This window comes from Dermacentor albipictus, unplaced genomic scaffold (genome assembly GCF_038994185.2).
Source record: "Dermacentor albipictus isolate Rhodes 1998 colony unplaced genomic scaffold, USDA_Dalb.pri_finalv2 scaffold_54, whole genome shotgun sequence".
Lineage (NCBI taxonomy): Eukaryota > Metazoa > Arthropoda > Arachnida > Ixodida > Ixodidae > Dermacentor > Dermacentor albipictus.
The window spans coordinates 147,501-170,841 of NW_027225608.1; the positions used below are offsets into that span (position 1 = coordinate 147,501).

The 23,341-nt window shown below is 48.2% G+C and overlaps 1 protein-coding gene across 1 annotated transcript; it reads left to right on the top strand.

Moving 5' to 3' along the window:
- Positions 1 to 21,281: 21,281 nt before the first annotated feature.
- LOC135899942 (uncharacterized) lies at positions 21,282 to 23,087 on the top strand. The gene has a single exon (XM_065429317.2). It carries the CDS (start codon positions 21,470 to 21,472, stop codon positions 22,829 to 22,831), a length of 1,362 nt encoding a protein of 453 aa, XP_065285389.2. The 5' UTR covers positions 21,282 to 21,469; the 3' UTR covers positions 22,832 to 23,087.
- The last annotated feature ends 254 nt before the right edge of the window (positions 23,088 to 23,341 follow it).

The following is a 23,341-nucleotide window of genomic DNA, read 5'->3' on the forward strand; positions in this document are numbered from 1 at the left end:
GCAAAAGCCGGCATCGGTTACCGAAATCGTGTCTCTCGCCGTTTTGCTGGCTGCGTTCGAGAGCGACGCCGCTCATACCGTCAGACTCGTCGACTTTGAAGCCTACTCTCCCACGCAGCTGCTCTTCATGTCGTGGTGCTACATGAAATGCGGCGGCAAGTACGACTCACTCCCTTCCGTATGTGACGCTGCCCTGCAGCATATTAGCAATTTTTCTTATGAATTTGGATGCAGCCCTGGAGACCATTTAAGCCCAATGCAGGGATGTGCACTTACGTAGTCGGCATCGTTACACTACGCAGAACGGTCGCAATCTTCGTTGCCCCTTTTAGACCACAATGAACTTGTTTTTGTTGTGTCATACGCTTTTCTACATTACTCTGTGCAAAGTAAGAATACAATGCTTTCCTTGCAGACTTTCTGAAATTTCGTTATTTTTATTGCTCTCAGGAGTGCACATCATTGCGAATTACCAAATGTGTAATGCCTGCATGTGCGCAACGACAATAATTATACGGCTGAGATTGGCTACACACATAATGCCAGCGCTGTTTCTTTTTCCCGGTCGATAAGCTGTTAGAAGGACATTCTTCCACTTATGGGTTTGCGTTGTCACTGGGCACATGTAGGGCGCGCGCACATACGAACGCACGCCCACTGTTAATACACTGAATGCAGGCAGATGATGCAGCTACAACCATAAAATAATTTTGATTCGTTAATTCAAATGTATTTACGGAAAATTGGCTTGAGCGCCTGTTAGGTAGATAACATCAAGAGACGTGGTGTGTATTCGGAGCCACTTAAGTATGCGCGCGCCCTTAACGAAAGCCAAGCGCGAGTGCTAGATGAACCTGTTAGCCATCTGCCATTCGGGTCGCTGACGTAATCCATGCCTCATATTAGGACACCCGCATTGTTCTGAGGTAACGGTCCCGGTGCTGAACGAGGCACTGGCACTTCCAGAAGAAACGATGGGTGGACCACGTGGAAGGGCCAGTCCGGGGAGCTGTGCGATTCCGATGACACATCCTGGTCCGCGGATAGCCTGGGTTCTTGCAATGTAAGGAAGTCGGGAAAGGAGGAAGGAGAAGGTCGCCTTCGGGCAGATGTAAGCGTTGAAACAGGGTATAGTGGTTTATGCCACCAAGCTCGTCATTTTCACCTTTCCTCTGCACCTATTGCGCGTCAGGAACGCATGCACAGAGCTCCCTCTTGTGCCATAGGCCTACCCCTCTCAGAGGTCTGTCTAGGTATGCACTCTATAGTCTGGGCTGTACGGTGGTCCAGTTGGCGTGCCGCCTGTGCTGGTGTTGAGGGATAGTGATGGATCACGGGAGACTATATGGGGCTAAATAGAAGCTGTGCGCAGGCTTTTAAAAAAAAGATGCGCTCTAAGTTGCGAACGTGTGAAACACGTGCACAGCATAGGCAGCAGGTAGCTGTGATACCTCACGTTCACCCGCTATCACACAACCTGAAAAAGGTGGCCCAGCGTTACGACGTGAAAGTCGTGTTCTCTGCCTCCCACAAGCTGTCAAAGCATTGCGGGTGGGTCGACCCGGCAGCAGCCCAGCAACGTGACTGCGGCGCAAAGCACAGGCGGCCTTGTGGTGAATGCGCAGGAAGTGTAGTGCATCAAGTTCCTTTAAGGTGCTGAAAATTGTACGTTGGACAAACTGGGAGATGTATTCACGATAGATCAAGAGAGCACGAAAACAAAAAAAATCATCAGTCATTCCACTCTGTGAAGGAAGAGCAGCGAAGCTGTGGTGTTTTACCTCAATAGACGCAGCTATGTATTATTATTGTTGTTGTTGTTGTTGTTGTTATAAGGAGGTTTATTGGACGTGTCCAACAAACAGGCGGTAGCTCGGAACAGTAGGTCGGGAGAACAAGTGGTGGTGTTCGAGCGCCGATCTCGGGCCCTCCGCTCTTGGTGATGATCGGGATGTCATTGTCTTCCTTTCTTCATTATTATTATTATTATTATTATTGAAGGACACAGAAACGTGATTTATTCTTATTCTTTTATGAAGCTGTGACGTGTTTTACGGGAATTCCACAATATTTACAAATTCACTGTGAACTACGTAATTATGAAAAGCAGATGAAACTCTGCGTTATGTTAGAGTCGTCTTAGTGGCTTAGTCGTCTTAATGTCTGTCTGTCTGCCGACATCACGCACCACTCCGACGCTCATCGCTTCAAGGCTGCTCTCGAATCACTGTTTTGTTAAACTAAGCCCATCCCTCATGTAATACCCCATCTCTGGGGCCTTTGAGGTATAATAAGTAAATAAATAAATAAATAAATGTCATATAATGTCATATAATTTTTTTCGGGTCAGTTTCCATAAAGCAAGAGTTACAGCGATTTTCTGTAACCATACTCCCTCCGTATAGACGCCCATGTAATGACAGCGGATGGGAATTCTGAAACGCTTACAACTTCACCTTTAACTAATTATGACAAGTAAATGAAACTCGGCGTAATGATAGAGTCGTCTTCGCGGCCAATGTCACAACGATTTTTTTTTCAAGATATCTGCATCAGATTGAGAGCTATAGAGCATTCGCGAGAGACTGGAGGCGAAAATTTCTTCGTGTCGACGCGACGCGTAGACGGACGGACATCGACCGCCGCCCGGAGGGTAGCTGTGCACAGCTTCGCTGTAAAATGCGCGCTTTCTGGCAAGACACTGTCTGACTTGCAAGGACTGTTCACCCGACCTTGCAAGCACCTCCATTATCAAGAAGATTAAAACGCGTGTGACGTGGGAAACCACAGAGTCTGAACGAGATTCAGCAAGGGATGTGTCAGCGTGGCCTCCATGACGCTCTCAGACAAAAAGCTGGCATATTTACGCAGGCGCAGATGATAAGCCCTGGCTCGGACAGCACGTATATATTGTGAATCATTAACAGAGTTGTTGGAATTTCAGCGCTCGTCCTTTTCGTCTCGTCTCCGTCCATGTCTTTCTTTCCTTCTTCCTTTCTTTCTTTCTTTCTTCCTTCCTTCCTTTCTTTTTTGCTATGCTGCCTATTTAAACCTTTAAAAGCTCTATATAACACGCCTTGTAGGGCCTGAAATGGCATCGCACAATCGCCACTACGATGCCCGTAAGGAACCGCGCCAGTAAAATGACATCACTTTCAGGTTTGAACACTGCTATCTTTTTGCGCTTTTAATACTTAATAATCTGATAACCTTTAAGATAAAAGATGTGGACTCTGTTTCATTGCATTTCTTTCCGGGCTGCGTTTTTCAAAAATTCTGAGGAACAATTCAGTCGAGAACGCAAGACCTTATTTGAGTATATATAGCTTTGGTTGTTCAACAGTATAGCATCTACGCCTTTCCTATACGGCATAAATATATGCGGAACCTGTCGTTTCCACTGTCTTGTCTCAAATTCCATTGTTCCGAGGCAACGCGAAGGTCTCGTGGGCTCACTGCCCTGACAACCGAAAGCTCTCCAAACGCGGCCGCTCGCCGCGTTGAGCAACGGTCCCATGGTCTGGGTAAGACCATTGTTAAAGAAATATAGCCCCTCTCCCAGAGACCTATCTGGTTTTCTCATAAAAAAGATAAGCCGTTACTATATCGGCGCAGCCAGGTCCACTCACACCACTGGAAAATGATGGCTCGATCGACACTTCAGCTCGCAGGCACTAGCTGACGTCGATTCCCGCGATGAATGAATGGGTATACAAAGATTGGTTTTATAAGCAGATTTAAAATTTTAAAAATGCTAAGCCCATAGCCCATTACAATTTTCTTCCCGTCCAATCACTTCTCTCAAAAGCGTTTGTTCGGCGCATACATCACTCCCATTTCACTTGCTGAAGCTATTTTCAAAGATGAGTGAACCGATATATAGCGAATTGGCTTGCCCCGAAATAATGAGAAAAAACGTAAGCCTCACTGCCCACGCGCGTGCCGACCCATATTTACGCATCTTCACATAGGCTCAGATTAATTTTATCTGAAAAACGTAAAAACGCCGACGAAAGTATAGTTTCAGCCAGATTCAAAACATTTTCTCTAAAGCGATTGTTCTTCACATGTATCACTCCCCACGGACGCCCAGTCACCGATTTATGCGATGAATAAACGAATAAGCTCAGAATAATTTTCTCCGAAAAATGAAAAAACGGTAAGCCCACGAAAATAATGTTTCAGCCGGGTCCAATAAGTTCCCTCTAAAGCGCTAGTTGCTCGCATATATCGCTGCCCACGCATGTTTTGACGCCGATTTGCAGGAAAAATAAACGAATAAGCTCAGAATATTTTTCTCGGAAAAACGGAAAACATTAAGCCGATAGCCCCCGAAAATGTTGTTTCAGCCAGGTTCAATAAGTTCTCTCTAAAGCACTGGTTCCTCGCATATATCACTCCCCACGCATGCGCTGGCTCCGATTTACGCTATATATAAACGAATAAGCTCAGAATATTTTTTTCTGTGAAATTAAAACATGGTAAGCCTAAATAGCCTACGAAAATATTGTTTCTCTGTGCGAACCCGGGCGCACGCAGATCTCCACGGACTCCAGGTCGGCGGCGAAGTCCTTTCTCGCCGGCTCGGTGTCGGCCGAGGCTGCGGCAGTGCTGAGGACCCACAGGGCAGGCACGGCCCGTCACCTCATCACTTGGTTCCCGGCTCACATGGGCCGGAACGTCTCCTCTGGCTCGATCAACCCGAATGAGCTGGCCCACGACCAGGCGCGAGGTCTCATCAACCGCGCCTGTCCAAGGGGCCCGGCTTCGCAGGAGATCGACCGAACGACGGACCCACGGCTTACTTTCTACGAGATAACTGCTCACTACCAGCTGGGACGCAGGCAGTTTCCGGCTCCTCACCAGAAGCTAGGCAGACCCCAGGCCTCGGTGCTGAGAATGCTGCAGACGGGCTCTTTCCCGTCTCGCTCAAGGCTGAGCCACTACACTCCAGGTGTGGATCCCCGCTGCCCAGACTGCGCCGAGGAACGATCCACTTTGAACCACATGCTGTGGCAATCTTCTGCGTTGCGCCACTCGCCTTTCAACAGGCAAGAAGACTGGGAAGAAGCCGTCCAGAGCGACGACCTTCAAGTCCAGCTTCGGGCTGTCCAAAGGGCCTGCGACAAGGCTGAAGATCACGATCTTCAACCCCCGGCGCGGCTGCGGCCCGCTACTACAACAACGCATTCCCTTAGGACCAATTAAAGTTTCTTCTCTGTCTGTGTGTCTGTCTGTCTGTCTGAGAAATTAAAGAAACGGTAAGCCCACGAAAATAATGTTTCAGCCAGGTTCAATAAGTTCTCTCAAAAGCTCTGGTTCCTCGCATATATCACTCCCCACGCATGTTCCGACGCCGACTTGCAAGGAAAATAAACGAATAAGCTCGGAATAATTTTTCCCGGAAAATCGAAAAAACAGTAAGTCTATAGCCCACGAAAATAATGTTTCAGCCAGGTTCAATAAGTTCTCTCTAAAGCACTGGTTCCTCGCATATATCACTTCCCACGCATGTTCTGACGCCGACTTGCAAGGAAAATAAACGAATAAGCTCGGAATAATTTTCCCGGAAAATCGAAAAAACCGTAAAACGAATAAGCTCGGAATAATTTTCCCGGAAAGTCGAAAAAACAGTAAGTCTATAGCCCACGAAAATAATGTTTCAGCCAGGTTCAATAAGTTCTCTCAAAAGCACTGGTTCCTAGCATATATCACTCCCCACGCATGTTCTGACGCCGACTTGCAAGGAAAATAAACGAATAAGCTCGGAATAATTTTCCCGGAAAATCGAAAAAACCGTAAGCCTATAGCCCATGAAAATAATGTTTCAGCCAGGTTCAATAAGTTCTCTCTAAAGCACTGGTTCCTCGCATATATATCACTCCCCACGCATGCACTGGCTCCAATTTACACGATAATTAAACGAATAAACACAGAATAATTTTTCTCTGTGAAATAAGAACGGTTAGCCTGTAGCCCAAGAAAATAATGTTTCAGCCAGGTTCGATAAGTTCTCTCTAAAGGACTGGTTCCTCGCATATATCACTCCCCACGCATGTTCTGACGCCGACTTAGGGGGTAAGACGGTGAACAGGAATTAGATTTTTTGTTTATTTCGACAGAGCATTTGTAAGGTGCAGTTACAATCAGCACAACACACAACTGTGAAGTAAACAAAACTATGAGGGACTCTATGCCGCATGACTGGACTTCATCTTCGTGCTGCTGACAGCAACATACAGTGCATTCAATAACCCACATAGAATGACCATGCACACTTAGGCATTTGTATACAAATACATATCAAATACATAGCGGAACTTACATTCCACACAGAATATATGAGCGTCAAGATACTTTGACGCAAAAAATGCGAAACACTCAACACGGTTTTCCTGCGACACAGCTAATGGATGGATGGAAACAACTTTATAGAAAATCCGGCAAAATTAACGATCCGGGGTCAGGTCTCCCAGGAGGGGACTTCGCGGCCTTGCCTCGTCACTGCCTCTCGGGCCCGCTGGTCTGCCCATCTTGCTTCTTGAGGTTGGAGATGCGCAGAGCGGTGGCCCAGTTCGATGTAAAAGCCTGTAATGTAAGAGCAATGTAAGAGCTCGATGTACGAGCGATGTAAGAGTGGACGCATGAGCAAATTTAAACACTACTCAAAGCAGGCGCATTCCAATGCATACGAAGTGTAGTATGAGGACACTAGCACAACCGTATACAGAAAAAAGTACAAGATACACTCTGATAAACTACTGGGTTCAATACAAAAATATAACTAGAGCGCATACCTTCTTGTGAAGATTTCTATGCGCGTGCACTTCACGTGTCTATAGACGTGCTTACACGTGATTTGGAATAGGTGGAATAAATGCAGCCCTTTTGAAGCAGCCGTTTTACGATGGCCTAAGCGGTGCACTGCAAACACAAAATAAGAAACTGCGTAACATGTAGTTGACATTGCGGCAGTTTACCATGCAGGCAACGGCATCAAAGCCGCGTGACGGGTTCAGTGGACGGTTCACTGTTCCTGCTGGCCTTGCGCAGAATGTGATAATTATGCACACACAAATGCCAATCAAACCACGGGGCCAATACGGCACAGTATACGCAGTGAACAAGTGGCGACAGCGGCTAGCACTGTCCGATGAACAAAATACTGGCAATACAACAGTTACGCCATGTAGAGAGACATGCTGCTCTGCCTCGTCGAAGAGCGGTACGCTGCTCCGACGCCTAGGTCTACGATGGCAACAAATTTCTGTGTGGTTCCACGGTTCACAGATCTTAGAAACCTCAGTTTTACGGGCCGTCAAGTAACGGAGACGACGTGCGGCCTTAGAACCACTCAACCAGCAAAAGCATATCTGCGATTTAAATTCAGTAAAGAACAATATGATCTCTGACATTAGCCTATCTGTAATCAACTGAAAGAAAGCTTCGAGTAGCCAAGAATATAGATAGCTGCTGTCTGCAGATTTTCGCAGCGTGCGATGTACACGCCATCGGCAACATTCTTTTTCCTCGTTCACAGTAAATATATCAGGTTCTTTATTATTATATCGTGTTATTGTACAAGTGTACTATATTTTGTTTTAAGAAACTCAATCTCTGCATTCTCCCACGGAGGCAAGGAAATGTCATACCGGTGTCACACGTACTTAATGAGAGCACCATTCTGGGCAAGTTGGTAATCCATTACTCAAGTGATATTGCGCAACAAAAAACGACACGGACCTAAGAGAACCGCAAACTTTCAAATAAGTTTGTTGTACCACTGAATCGGTTTTATGCATGTGAAGCAGTGTAGACTGCGCATGCGCTTACATGAAAATGAACTGCGCATTTGAGTGAAATAGTTACGAGTCATGCGATGCCGCCTCCAAGAAACTTACTTCGTTTTCTGTGAGAGCCAGTGAGGGGAAACTAATACATTTATCACCCAATTTTGCAATCACCTGCGCTTTAGTTATTTCGCGGATGAGCTGCGTCCTGCCCCGGGAAACAATCGTGCATTCGTCCTCGATAGGTTTGCATCCATGATAGCAACAATGAACCACCAAGAACCCACCGGTGCCATTTTTTACGCCGTTGCTGTGTTCGTGGAGCCGATCATTGAAGCAACGCCCAGTTTGTCCGATATATTGCTTCCCACATGAAAGCGGGAGGTTGTAAACCACCCGGTAGACACTCTCGACAAACTTTTTGCGGTGATGCTTTCTGCACTTATCAGACGGGACGGTATTGGATTCGTCAACCTGCAAAGCTTGCCGAGCTTGTTGGGAGCAGAAAAAAAAAACAACTCTTACATTCGCCCTTTGGGCCATCTTTTTCAAGTTATGGGATATCCCATGCATGTAACGTATAACGCTTACTTTAGGGCGTTTGCCGGGAGGTGCATCGGCAACTGACTTCTGCATGCTGGATCGCGCTTCTCTTAAACTGCGTTCCGCGACAGACAGTTGCACCACTTTAGGATATCCAGCCAAGGACAAACGTCGAGCTTGCTTTTCAAAGCTTACGTCCACTACATGGCAGCAAGACTTGCTAAGGGCATTCTTGAAGCACAAACTGATAATGGCCCATTTAAAATCCTTGGGAGATATGCAAAGGGGGAAGGCAGCTGGGGAGGATCAGGTAACAGCAGATTTGTTGAAGGATGGTGGGCAGATTGTTCTAGAGAAACTGGCCACCCTGTATACGCAATGCCTCATGACCTCGAGCGTACCGGAAGCTTAGAATGTGCTGACGTATATGACAGAAGTGGCTTGTTGGCTCGCGGCTCATACGACCAACACGTGTGGCTGTCCTGAAAGCTCAGGCGAAGATCAAGAAAGCGAAGGTGACCTATCTACCGGCAATTCATGAGTAGTTTGAAGGGGAACTAAGCACTTCTGAAACGTTTCTAACGCTTCCTTAGTTTCCAGAATGAAGGCATCAAAAGAGTAGTCAATGAAAATTAAAAAGTCATCAACGTATCAAAATAATTTAAAAACTGCAGTACCTTGCACTTGTAATGAAATGTCACTTTCCGTCCGTTTCAGAAGTGCTTAGTTCCCCTTCAAACTACTCATGAGTTGCCGGTAGATAGGCCTCTTCGTTTTCTTGATCTTCGCCGGATCTTTCAGGACAGCCACACGTGTTGGTCGTATGAGCCGCGAGCCAACAAGCTACTTCTGTCATATACGTTGGGTGATAATTGGGTGATAAGCGTATTAGCTTCCCTTCACTGGCTGTCACAGAAAAAGAACCAGGTTTCCTGAAAGCGGCATCACATGACTCGTAACTACGTTACACGAATGCGCAGTTCATTTTCATGTAAGCGCATGCGCAGTCTACACTGCTTCACATGTATAAAACCGATTCAGTGGTACAATAAACTTAGTTGAGAGTGCGCTTGGTGTTCTTCTTCTCTTACGTCCGTGTCGTTTTTTGTTGCGCAATATCACTTCAGTCACGCGTACACTTCTGATCGCGATCGGGGCCGATCTGGATCGAGCTTGATCCTGGTTTATTTCATTTTTCAGAGGCCTAGAGCGGCAGCAAGACATTCGGTACCACGGTTGTTGTAGGAGCGCGGTTTCTATGGTAACCACGCTACTGAATCTGTTTCTGCCGCTATAGGCCTCTGAAAAGCGAAATAAGCTTTTCGGCCCGTGTTTTTCTCGCTGCACATTTTGATCGCGAGACAAGCTGACCTTGAAGTGTTGTGTGTAAGCTTGACAGTTGTGTTTTCGGTCTGTGTGTGTGAGTGTCAACCGGCAACAGAAACACTCAAGCAATTACGGCGCGTGTCTTCGTCGTCTTGTTCAACGTCCCACTGAAAAACAGAGGAGCGCTGGCTGCTTCGCTAAGATTCGTAGGCTTTGTTAATTCTGATGCGCGTCGGCAGAACACACTTCCAGCGGTTCGTAGCAATGCAAGTTCAAAGCTCGCGCTTATCTGCTCCGTGACGAAGTCCAGCATGCGCTAAGAGAACCACCCTCCAACACAGAAGTTCAACCGCTAAGAACTGACAGCCCACTTATGCCATATTTTAAAGCGAAAGCTTTACTGGCCGCGATCTTCCGATTTTGCCGCGGCGGTGCTCCGAGGAGGCACATGACGTCAGAACGCGCGCCTCGCCGCCATATTTCTCTCTGTCGCTCGCTCCCGTGTCACTACCGCGCATACGCTACTAGTAGCCCCGAGCCACAAATGTACCGCCGCTGCGCAGCGCCGCGCCTCTCCGCTTCCGCCGTTTGGTATGACGTCATACCGCGTTCCTCGTCGTTGCGCTCGCCTCCGCTCGCTTCGCCAGCTGCGTCGCATGCCTGATAACATGTCGGAGGATTGAAAAGGAGAGCTCGCGTGCGCCGCAACCACAGTTGAGGCGGCAGTATGGATGGCGACAATTCTGATAAGCAGGAGGAGGCCTGGAATCGACATCGGAACAAGATGAAGTGGAAACGAATCGCCCAGGAAAGAGATGAACAGCGCGTGAACGACTGGCTAGACGCCGCAGCATTGCTAGACAACCGGACTAACCTGGACTTGCAACCAAGATTAACCAGCTATGCCTTAGCTTTCGCTACGTATATCCTGGCGTAGCCGAGCTACACTGTAAAATAATTTACACCCTTAAAAGTGAAAAAGGGTATAAATGTGTCTATCTCACACCCTTAGGATGTAATTTATATAACTGACACCCTAAGGGTGGGAGTTATAGACACATTTACACCTTTTTTCACTTTTTAGGGTGTAAATTATTTTACAGTGTAAGCCACTGCCAATTTTTTTCGTCGCGACGATAGATTGGAATTTTTACAAGCACTGCTCCGGCGAGGCAAATGTGACCGGTAAACGGAGGCCTCAGGAGAGCACTTGAGGATATAATAAAGCAGGCGGTGCAGGATCTCCAGGGCACCCAAGGGGTAGCGGGGGGATCAACGCTGGAAACAGGGCGGCCCGTGGGTTGGGGCCACGGAGGCCGAAGCGTGCCAGGGGGTGTTCGCATAAAAAATTTGGCTGTCGGCAATAGCCGATTTTATACACCCCTAGCACGCGCAGGCCTCGACGAGCTCCAACTCACAGACCAGTTCGGATTCTAGCTTTGGTGTTCCTGCTGCGCTTTGCTGTCCTGGAGGCGCCACCACTAATACGAAATAATGGCACGTTGTTACAATTAGTAAAAAAATTCGATTGAAGAAATATAATTACGTCCAGCCGCCAATTTGTGACGCTAAGTTCAGCAGTACCGCGCCCCGCGACTTTTATCAATATATGTGGCCCGGGCTGTGCTACGGTCGCTACTGCTCCCACAGAAACATCTGTGATGTTATTTACAAGGTACATCGCTATAAGGCCCGAGAAAGCCATGATCCGCCTCGACTGACTTAGCACGAGCGCCGCAGGTGCGAGACAGTCTGTCCGACACAGCGGTCGCCAAATCGGGCGTCACTGCCTGCTGCTCGCCTATTTTAAAGCGCCGGCAGCCAGCGTCCGAGCGTAAACAACCTCGACCCCACTAGGCAGTGCCGGCACGCCTAGGGAGAAACGCCTACAACAAGAGCTAAGAAACCACAGAAGAAACTTCCACCGTAGTTTCCTTCCACCGGCCATGGAGGAAGGAAACTGAGGAGAGGCCCTACCCCCGCCGCGCGCTAGCAGAAAAGTGTGAAGGAAATGACGTAGTTGGTTCTCGTTTGTTTTGCAGTTTTTTTTTATTTATTTGCTGTAGCGGCCACGCCTTTCAGGCCACAATGGCGGCTTTGTTATATCTATGCGCGCTCACACGTGTTGCTCCGTAGGTTTCGTACCGTGGCAAAGGCGCCGTGTGGGCAGATTTGCGTTGGTCTTCGTGTTTTGTTGCTGTGTGTTATCTGGGCAGTGCTCTCCCGGATGTTGCTGTGGCCAAGTGGGACAGGACGAACTAAAGTTCGTGAAATGAACGCGCATGCAACGCTGTACGCAATGTACCTCGCCATGGCAAATGCAGCGGAAGAAGGAATATCCGCGGGAAATTTTGCCCTCTTTGGCGGAATCATGCTAACGTGCCATAGCAGGCCGAAACCGATGCGTTTCAGAATCTGCACAATGAACGCCTTGCAGGTCAGCGATTCCTGCTTTTGACAGCGCATATATGGTGTATTTGCGGCACGTAGAACGTACGTTATGAATGCATAGTTTGTGTTCAGGAACAACTTGCTTTTGTACGTATTTAAACAGATCACTTTTTAATCACCTAATTGTTGCTTGTTCCTCGCAGTACTCACGACAGCACGAAGTCCGAATGCCCAAACCAACCAGCCCAAATGCGTACTCTTCAGCACGAAGTCTTTTAAGCAGAGCGCGTTCAAGGTTCATGCACACCTGCACAGGTGTACCTCAATACACGTGCTGATAAAGCGTCACGCAGAATATGTGCATTTTGCTGCCCTCAGCACCGTGCGCCTGCCAACCGATGCTTCATCCTGGAAGATGGGGAAGAAGCGGCTGCTTTGAGTTAAGGAACGAATCCTCCCTACCGCAGGCGTATCTTATATGTGCGCGCGAGAAGCGCAGGGAAGTGAAGGTTAGCAGATGCGCTGCAAGTGTGAGCAAGGCTCCACAGAACGTACGCCTGTGAACACATGAAACGGCTGTTCCATGGTCGCACGTAGGCCGGTTCTACGCTCGTACTGTTCTGCACCGTGTGCCGGCTATCGCAAAACTTTGGTTCCGTGAAGCTTCACTTACCGTGGTAAAAAGGCACCTCAGGCCGCAGTCAATGAATCCAAACGCGGAGTCAGAAATGACGTTCTGCCTCCTCGCCGGCGCGCTGATCGCAGTCATGCGCGGCCACCCGAATTTCTACCCGAAGTGACGTGACGCGCGGCCACCCGAAGTCTACGGGGGCTCATGAGAGCCCCCTAGACACTAGCGCCACATTTCCCTCTAGCGTATTTATTTAGAAACTATGATTTGAGGGATCGCCAGCCGTTTATGCGCAGGCGCGAGTAAGAGCGGGCGCGAGAGAAAATCTTGGGGCTTTTGCTCATGACTGCCTAGGCCACGGAGAAAGGAAACTCAGGAGAGGCTCTGACGTCACTCTTTGTGAAGCGAAAGTGAAGCCGGAAATTGGCGTTGCTCATGGCGTTGCTCCGCCTATCGGGCCAGCTCTCCTCTCTTGTTTACATTTCTCGCGAAACCACGCCGCGCTGCGCGCAACTGTGCTGCTCGGTCCCGCGCGCTCCGCAGCAATGCTAAACAATCGTTAGCACGTTAGCATGATTCCGTTAAAGAGGGCAAAATTTCCCGCGGATATTCCTTCGTCCGTTGCCATTGCCATGGCGCGGTACATTGCCTACAGCGTTGCATGCGCGTTCATTTCACGAACTTTAGTTCCTTCTGTCCCACCTAGCCACAGCAACATCCGAGAGAGCACTGCCCAGATAACACACCGCAACAAAACACGGAGACCAACGCAAACCTGCCGGCACGGCGCCTTTGCCACGGTACGAAACCTACGGAGCAACACATGTGAGCGCACAGAACAGTAACAAAGCCGCCATTGTGACCCGAAAGGCGGGGCCACTATAGCAAAGAAATAAAAATATGGCTGTGGCTTAGTTAAGGTTAAGCCCAGGATACGAAGCATACTAGCCTTTATTTTAACGCGACAGCGTTAAGGAGCTCGTGTCGCAGAAAAGCCGGTGGCGTCGGTGTCGGCAGCGTTGGCCGTGAGCGATAAATCCCAGCAGGCACTTCATATAAAAAACAACTTGCAAGATGGGCTGGGTGGGAATCGAACCAGGGTCTCCGGAGTGTGAGACGGAGACGTTATCACTGAGCCACGAGTTTTTTTTTATTACCGGTCTTCGACGTACACATACGGCATAAACAGATACACTTCATAATGGTAAACGCAATGACCGTCTTGGGCCCTTGCGAATAGTTAAAAACACTTGATTACCGCTAGTTCATCCAATATATGCATCCATTCGGGTGGTTTTGTTCTCGTTTTATAAGCTTCGCGCAGATATAGCACGCTTTCAATGAAATGCTCTCTCGCAGGATGAATAACAAGCCTCTCATGACGCTCATCCATTCTTGTTTTCCACAGGCTATGTAAACATATTGCCATAAACATGTCACATGGCATATCTGCGTTCTCAGTTGGCAAGAAGCGGATGCCGTACGGTGTTATCGGTAATTCCTTTTTCAACGTTCTTTGTAGGGTGTCCCACAAGAACATTGAATCTGAACAATCAAGAAAGATATGCTCAATCGTCTCTGGTTGCCTGCATCTTGAGCAGTTTACAGACCACGGCACAAAGATTCCCCTTTCTCTTAGCCATGGCTTCAGACTGAGCCACGAGTTCGATGCTTCAAAGCGGTACAAAAGCGCCTCTAGTGAACGCGGTGTTGCCTTAGAAACGAGCTGTTTCTAAGGCCCAGGCGTGCGTCGCTTGCTCAGGCGCACATTTCGTTGTCGCGCCGAACGCTGCGCTGCTCGACGCTCACCGCGTCCGATGCGGGGCGCGTAGTCGCTGCGCCGTAGCCCATTGTCTTACACCCCTTGGCGGGTCGATGGGAACGCTGTCGCGTTCCACTCTTGAAGGCGAAGCTTAAGCGTCCGCTTTGCAGCTGTTATGACGTCATATGGTAGCTACGCGGCCGCGCGCGGCGCAGCAAGAAAGAGCGTGCGGCTATTATGATTCGCATAAAACAGCAAAACAAAGGCAACCTACTACGTCATTTCCTGCACACGTTTCTCCTAGCGCGCGAGGGGGTAGGGCCTCTCCTCAGTTTCCTTCCTCCATGTTGAGAGCGCCTGGCTAGCACTAAAACCCCTCCATCCACGCGCCACCGCCGCTTTCTTAAGCAGCGACAACCTTTGTCATGCGCCGCCTTTTTCCCTCACACCAAATCCGGTTCCGGTATTTCCGGTTCTGGCATTCCCGGTTCAAAAAATTTCCGGTTCCGGCATTTCCTCTTCCTGGTGTTGCACGTGCTGCACTGCGGGAATTTCCGCTTTGACTGCTGTTAGACGATGGTGAGACGCCCGCGCGTGCTTAGCAAAGCTGTGGCAGTCACCATAAGAAGAATACAAAGCGGGCAAGCTGTTGTATTCCGCTTAACTAGTAGTTCGCGGTCGCTGTTTTCCAAATGCACGAAAAACGGCAGTGGTCTCCAAGCGCCCAGGCACTACATTCCACTGTACGTTGTTGCTCGTGCCACAACCCGTCGCAGGTTGACGCGAAGCAGCGAACACGAGCAGATCGCTGGTTACAGTAGGCGGTGGTTCTTGGATGGAATCGCATTCACAGCTTCAACCGCAGCTCGTGCAATTAAAGCCTCTCCAGCGACGAGAAAGTAAACAACGCTAAAAAACAAAGCGTCACTTCCACTCGGAACAGGAAGCTGCAGCCACGTAAGTTCCGCTTGACGCCGGAAGCTAAGGAGGTGAGTGGGAGAGGAGCGTGGAAGAGAAGGGCAGGTTGGCGGTACTTAACGATTCGTTTGGCCTCACCTGATTGGCCAAAATTTTGGTTAAGTCACAGGTCGTCAGAGGCAGCGAGCCAGTATCGCAATTGATCAATACGCCATGCATCTGTCAATCAACTTCATAGCGAACCGGTCGTAGGAACCGGCGAAGGGGTGGGTAGTCCGCTTTGGGTTCCGTTGCTGTGGCTTGGCTGTTGGCTTGCGACCCTGGCCGCGCGCGCCGGTCGCGCGACCCCGGAGACACGAGGGCGTCGCGCGCGCGTTGGTTGCTTCGGAGGCTATTCGTCGTCTGCTTGGCGTTGCTCTTTCGGTGTCGATCACGGTTGGGAGTGCGATACTCGTTCGAAGTAAGTGAGGGATAATGAATTGCACCGCCCTTGCCGGCTTTCTAAGTAGATTTTTTTGCAGGCTACGCTATCAAATGGAGGAGACTCTTGTGCAAGCGTACCAGTGGTCATTCCACGCAGAGGAGGGAATATTGCGCGCTCCGGTTCATCGCCACTGGCCTGCAGCTCCCAAAGGTCGGTCGGACGCGAAGAATTCATCGGAATGGCCTAGATCTCTGCTGCCAACACTGTCCACAAAGTGGCTCTCGCAATTACCCTGTTGGCCGGTAGAAGGGCTGGGTCAGCTTTCCCGTGACCTCCGCTTCAAAGCCAATGCCAAGGAGATATTTGCATGGTGAGATCAAATTCCCAGTGCTATCGCCAGCGTGAATAGCTTGCAGACCGCCGTTCAGCAATCATAAAGGTTCAACCTAGGCTGGTCCAGCGCTTCCTTCGTTAGGCTGGTAAAACTATACAGTCAGGACGCGAAAATATTGTGGAGATCTCTTAATTGGTTGTCCTTTTTTTTCTCTAGTTCGGGAGTGCCGCACTTTGTTCCTCAATTTCACGGCACAGCGCGCACCGCCAGCACCACACTCTTCGATTTTACTTCGAGCAGGCAATGCAGGGCCCGTATATCGTAATGTTCGATTTCAAGTTCCACTACTTCTGTCACGTGACGCGCCGTGGGGCAGATCGCAGGGATAGCGGCAGCGCGGCAGCGAGCGAGTCATGTCCGAGCCGATGACGAAGGGCGAAAAAAGAAGGAGAATTGATTGATATGGTCGGCTAGTAAAGGTGTCCCTGAGAACCAGTTCTCGGTTTTGGCGCGCTCGCTACTCAAGAAGTGCGTGCAGTGCGTTCCTGTTGCGTGTATCGTGCGAGCTCCTGGTAGCAGACGACATAGCGCTGCGCTCTGCCAACTCATTTACGCTTGCAATACCGCCTGTCGGCTGAGAATGAAAAAGAATGACATTAATAAATTACTTCTGCATTGCGTAAACGCCCGGCACCACAAGTTTATACTTCAAAACTTGGCCTGTAATACTTAATTTATATTTCACATCTATTTAGCAAGCAGAAACATTCTGCAATTCCTCGATTTACTCGTCATATAACGACGTACCCTTCAGAGGTGGCACCCTCTCATCTATTGGTCGCGTCCTCCCCTTCTTCCACCACCGGCTTGGGAGTGGCACATCTAGTGACGTAAGCGGCGAAGCGAGCGGTGCGTTTTTCCGAACCGTTATAAGCATAGAGTTCCATATTAATGCGACAGCGTTAAGGAGCTCGTGCCGCAGAAAAGCCGGTGTCATCGGCGTCAGCGGCGTTGGCCGTGAGCGATAAATCCCAGAAGGCACTTCATAAATAAAAAACATCTTGCAAGATGGGCTGGCTGGTGGGAATCGAACCAGGGTCTCCGGGGTGTGAGACGGAGATACTACCACTCAGCCACGAGTTTTTTTTCTTTATTACATGGAAAAGAAAACTGAAGGTGTATTACAAAGTGGACACAACTGCACACTTAAAACTCAGGCAAACACGCACATGCATCCAACAAGTACATCCAGTCTGGCAGAGGTTCCTGCACAGCATACACACTTCTTACATACGCAGCACTTTCGCGAAAAAAGGGTATTGTAGTTCGCGGGCTTTCGGCATGGCGATCACAGAGTCTACTTCTCCACAGGCTGTATAAACCAAGTACAATGAACATGTCATAGGGAGGACCACCTGTAACCTTAAAGGGTAGAAACCTAATTGAGTATGGAGTCATGTCAATGTCCTTTTTAAGTGTCCGTTGGAGAATGTCCCCAAAAAATACAGCGTCCCTACAGTCTATGAAACAGTGATCTACGGTTTCGGCACGTGGACAGAGCCGACAGTTTGTTGACCACGGCACAAAGCAACCCCTCGAATTCAACCAAGTTTTAACAGGGAGTGTTTCCGAATGTAATTTAAAGAAAAATGTTTTTACTCAAGGAGGCACACACATTTTTCGGACGCGCTTAAGTACATCCTGATAACGTCGATTTAAATAAGGTGCACGACACAAAGGATCTGGGAAAATAGAGTCAACCAGTGCCGCAGAAATTGCTTTTCGACTCGCTGTGAACACGTACTCCAGGCTGAATCTAACTTTCAAGAAATGTATCAACAACCTCCTTGAGAAAGCCCCAAGGAGCCTGTGGGACATCTTTGACATTTGATGACACTACTATGTTAGGAACATAATGAACTAAACGCAGTTGAAATATTTCACGAAAGAACGGATGGTCACTGTCTCGAAAGAAAAACAGGCGAGAAACAATTTGCCTGACGAAGAGGTGTACTAATCCCAGACCACCACGTTCAAGGGGGAGAAACAGATTGTCGCACCGCATCCATTCACATCTCGAACTCCAAATGAATGTTGAAAATACGCGATGCAGTGCCTGAAGGCGAAGTCGTGAGCAGTGCAATACTTGGAGCACATACATAAGACGGGAAGCTAAGAAAACGTTACACACTTCAGCACGAAAGAACACTGACAAATTCCGCCCTCGCCACGAATTCACTTTACGTTGAATTTTGCCAACTTCTCCCGACCAATGAGCGTTGCTATTTCTATACTGTGAGAGAGGCACACCTAAATAACGCAGATCTTCTTTCCATTGAATTCCTGCGTAATGTGATGGCATTGTGGCCCATAATCCAAACCAAAATCCTGAACTTTTTTCAAAGTTAACGCTTGCACCAGAAGCAGCACAAAATTCTTCTGTAATTGCAAGAGCAGTGTTTACACTCTTTTTATCAGTACAGAAAAAGGCCACGTCGTCTGCATACGCAAGAACGCGAACCTCATTAGTCAGTAATTTAAACCCTTGGAAATTTTGTTCTTTAAGAATGCCCATAGAAAGTGGCTCTAAATACAAGCAGAACAGAAGCGGTGACAAGGGGCATCCTTGTCGTACTGATGATAAAAGCCTAATCGGATCGGAGAGAGAGCCATTCAGCCGCGTTGAGCCATTAGCATAACATATCCTCACACCTCTAAGGAGCAGAGATCCGATATTTATATGCTCTAGTAAAGTAAACAGGAATGAGTGATTCACCCTATCGAACGCCTTAGCCAGATCTAGCTGTACCATTGCCGCCTGTCCAATCCCCTCAGCTACACACTCTAGCACCGATCTCGCAACATGAATGTTCGTCTGAATGGACCGTCCCCTGATGCCACATGTTTGATGATCACCGACCACAGATCTTACTACAACGTGCAAACGGTTAGCTAATACCTTAGCAAAAATTTTATAATCCACATTGCATAAGGAGATAGGACGATATCCGTCAACTTTTTGCAATTTCTGTTCATCATCGGTTTTGGCTATAAGGACGGTGTGTCCTTCGTACATTGTGGCGGTTAGGTACCCTACTTCCAAGGCCTCTCGGTACACCTGAAGTAATAATGGCGATAAGAGGGAACGAAAACACTGATAAAATTCGGCAGTAAGGCCATCCGGGCCAGGCGTTTTGCCCTTCGCTAACGAATCGATGCATGAAGTTACCTCATTGATATCAATGTTTTCGTTTGTATAATCGTACTCATCCTGATTTAACTGGGGCAGCAACGATACAATCTTTTTGGCAGCATCTGTATCCAATGGCATATGGTCTCGAAATAGTTTTCGGTAATGTTCAAAAAATGCTTTAGTTATTAGAGTAGGCTCGTTAACAATGATTCCACCATACTCTATTTCTAGTATTTGTTTAGACAGCGCGTGTCGGCGCTCATCACCAAGGGCCCTACTGCAAGGCTGTTCTTCCAGGAAACGCTGCTCTCGCGCCCGCACTAGTGCACCTCTGTATTTTTCTGCGTTCAAAGTTTGTAACTGTGCCTTGACCTTATGAATATCATCAATATATTGACCCGGATGTATGCATTCAAGCTCATGCAACTCACTCAAAAGTCTATACAATGCTTTGTAATTATTCTTTTTTTTCAAGTCTAATATTGATGATTCTTCGATAGCTATCATTTTAGCTTCCTGTTTGAATAATTCCCACAAAGCAAAGAGTGGCAAGTCTTTGCGGCAAGACACATGAGCTATAAGCTCAGCAATACGATTTAAGAAACGCTCACGTGAAAGTAACTGGTTATTAAACTTCCACAGCTCTCAGCACATACGCCGACTTTGGCACCGACGGCTGCCAAAAGATGCTGAGACTAGGCAATGGTCACTAAAGAATATAGGATGCACAGTGTAACCATGAATAACAGGTAGCGCGCTAAGTGAAACGTAAATTCGGTCAAGCCTTGCATGCGAGGTACCCTGGAAGTGCGTATATCGACATCCCGCCTTTTCATTTTCCCCAATGTCCACAAGCTGATAATCACATATCAGGCGTTGCAACGCATCACTACTTGGATCATGTCTCAGCTTCAGTGACGTACGATCTTGCGCGTTACATACACAATTAAAGTCTCCAAAGAGGACCAATGCACGATCAGTACATAAATCGCCTCTAGTGAATGCGGTGTTGCCTTAAAAACGTGCCGTAGAAAGTTATACTGCGGTGTATATCGGTAATTATGACCATGTAACTTCCCTTGTCCGTCGCTTTCTCGTCAGGGCTTCGACACCACACCGCGATACAAACACCGTGCCAGTCGCTGGCCCAGCACGCTAGCGCCACTTCGAGCAACATAACAAAGGCAGAGAGCTTTGCGTTGCACTGTCCTACTGCCAGTTAGCAATTGCGCTTGGAGCGAAACCAAAACTGTCAACAACAAAAAAATACTTGTAGACTAGTTTGCCAGTCAACAGAACGCCAATCCGAAGCCTGCACTTCCCATCATTCTCATGATGGTTGAACGATCGCAGCGCCACATTTCCCTCTAGGTATACTAATATGAAACTCTATGGTTGTAAGATTCGTCCCCTGAAGCGTGGAGGGGCTTCAGCTAGCACTAGTACTACTAGCACCGTTCCGTCTGTCACAATGATTAATTTCCTACTGAAACAGCACGTAAAAAGCTTATTTAGCTTTGTTATTGCTCAAAACATGTATCGTTTAATTACGAGGGCTTGTTATTCGATGTAAAATTGTATGAAACGTAACATGTATCAGCGGGCTGCTAAATTTGGAGCACAGACGACAAGATTCGCGATCGCTTTGGAAAAGTTCGTTGTTTGTTCAAACTTTTCTTAGTTTGGTTATGCATTGTAGGCGAGCAAACATTATTTAAAAATGTAATGTGGGTGAATGAAAACAATGTATGAAAACATTACTTTAAGGGCGCGTTACTTGCGTCACCGTTTATATTATATAAATTGTGTAGCCATATTCACGTTTTAGACGAAGCCTCTTGCAATTCCAGCCAACACAAGTCTCGCAATCATGGATGATTCCCATGGTCGTGGCCACCGTTTATAGATATATAGATAAGATATAGATATAGATATATAGATAAGCTTTATAAACGGTGGTCGTGGCAATGTCATTGGTCGTGATCAAAACAAACCACCCGTGCACACGTGTCATTTTCGCGTTCGGTTCAGTTTCATCACCATACGTTTCGTGTGAAAGCATCGAGTAAACTGCTGCGTGTCACTTTAGTAGGTAAGAAGCCTCGCGTCGAACTTGCGTTTAATGCGATCAAATCGACGGCACAAACGCCGGCTGCAATGCAACGCAGGCAACAGCGTGACAGGATGGGCGTGATGCTGCTCCTAAACCATGTATTGTTTGAAGTGGGGGTAGAAACCATTCCACCGGTCACGCTATTGACTGTACTCGCTCAAGCGTGCGTTTTCCTCCAACTTTTCGAACTGCCCTGGCGCGACATCTACGGCGCTTGCATTAGTGTTGACACCGTTCTTTTCAAGAAACAGTGGATGCGCATCTTCTGCGGGGCGGTCGAACACGGCGACAGTCTACACCTGTATTACAACATGGTTTCCTTCATTTGGAAGGGAAAGCTTCTCGAACCTCCCTTCGGGAGCGCGCAATTCGCTTACATAATCATCCTCTTTACTGCACTCTGTAGCGTTGTGTTCGTAGGTTTAAACTATCTGTTGGCCAGGTTCATCGACGTTTCGTTCGACTACCACTGTGGTGTCGGCTTCTCCTGCGTTATCTTCACCCTCAAGGTACTTAGCAATTACTACTTCCCCGAACAACGTCGGCGCGTTCTGGGCATCATCGTTGACTTGCCCTCCGGACAAATCGTCTGGGTAGAGCTGGTGCTCCTTCAGCTTGTCACGCCGAATGCCTCTTTCGTCGGTCATCTCGCCGGTATCCTAGTCGGCGTCGCCTACGTCTACGGAGTCATCACGCCCATCTCCGACCTCCTCTGGAACCTCCTCGGGCAACAACCCGTGCGCCTCACGCGACCGCGACATGACCGTCGGCGTGAACCTGGCCGGCTGGCTTCGTTGCCCTACGGGGCTATCCTTGTGTCGGCGGTGCTCGTCATGTTGCAATTGGACCTTGTGCCGCACCACTGGAAGAAGCTGGTGAACGGTCCGTGCGTCACTTCTTCGCTCGTGATAGATCATCGCCAGTGGAAGCTGTTGTTCCTCCCAGCACTGCACTCCACGGAATATCTGCACATGGTCTACACGGTGCTGTCGTTGATCGGCCTCGGCTTCTATCTTGAACGCAGGATGGGTGTCAACCGCTTCCTAAGAGCACTCTTGGGCCTCACGGTCACCACCAACTTCGCTTTCTGTCTGATGACATATTACATCCTGCCGAACTGCAAGGAGATTGCCGGTGTGCATGCCTTTGAAATGCACTATAAGTGTTTCCTTGGCTTGACGGCTACGCTGATTGCCATGAAGGGCCTCTACGCCGCTTATTACCCTAGGGACAGATACTTGTTTTTGTTATTTTTGGTTCCAGTGCCCAAGATATTAGGCGCCGTTTTTGAAGTTGCACTACTTCATTTTATATTGCCCCATGATAGTGCCCATGATAGGATAGTGGGCAACATAATAGGTTTTTGCATTGGACCCGTGTTGGCAATATTATCAGGAATTTCTTAGTAACTGCTGTGTGTTTTTTTTTGCCTAGCATCATTGTACATATTTGCCACATCGCAGTTTCCCTTCACACATTATTAATGGACTAATGAAGCAATGCCACTTTTTGTGATACTGGCATGATTTAGCGTGTACACTCAGTTCAAGGCCTATGCTATTTTTAATGGAGGATATATAGCACTACCAACATGCTCGAGTTCGTCATCCGTTAAAATACTTGATGGAAATTACTTTGTGCTTGACTGAATGAAACGAGCCAACTCTTTCCACTTTTGAGTGAGTGAGTGAGTGAGTGAGTGAGTGAGTGAGTGAGTGAGTGAGTGAGTGAGTGAGTGAGTGAGTGAGTGAGTGAGTGAGTGAGTGAGTGAGTGAGTGAGTGAGTGAGTGAGTGAAACAACTTTATTTTCTCCACTATAGGCGTAAGTAAACTCCACGCCACCTGGCTAGGCCCACTCGGGGACCATCAGGTGGAACCTGACGGCCCTGTCGCAAGCCGTCTGGACTGCATTTTCA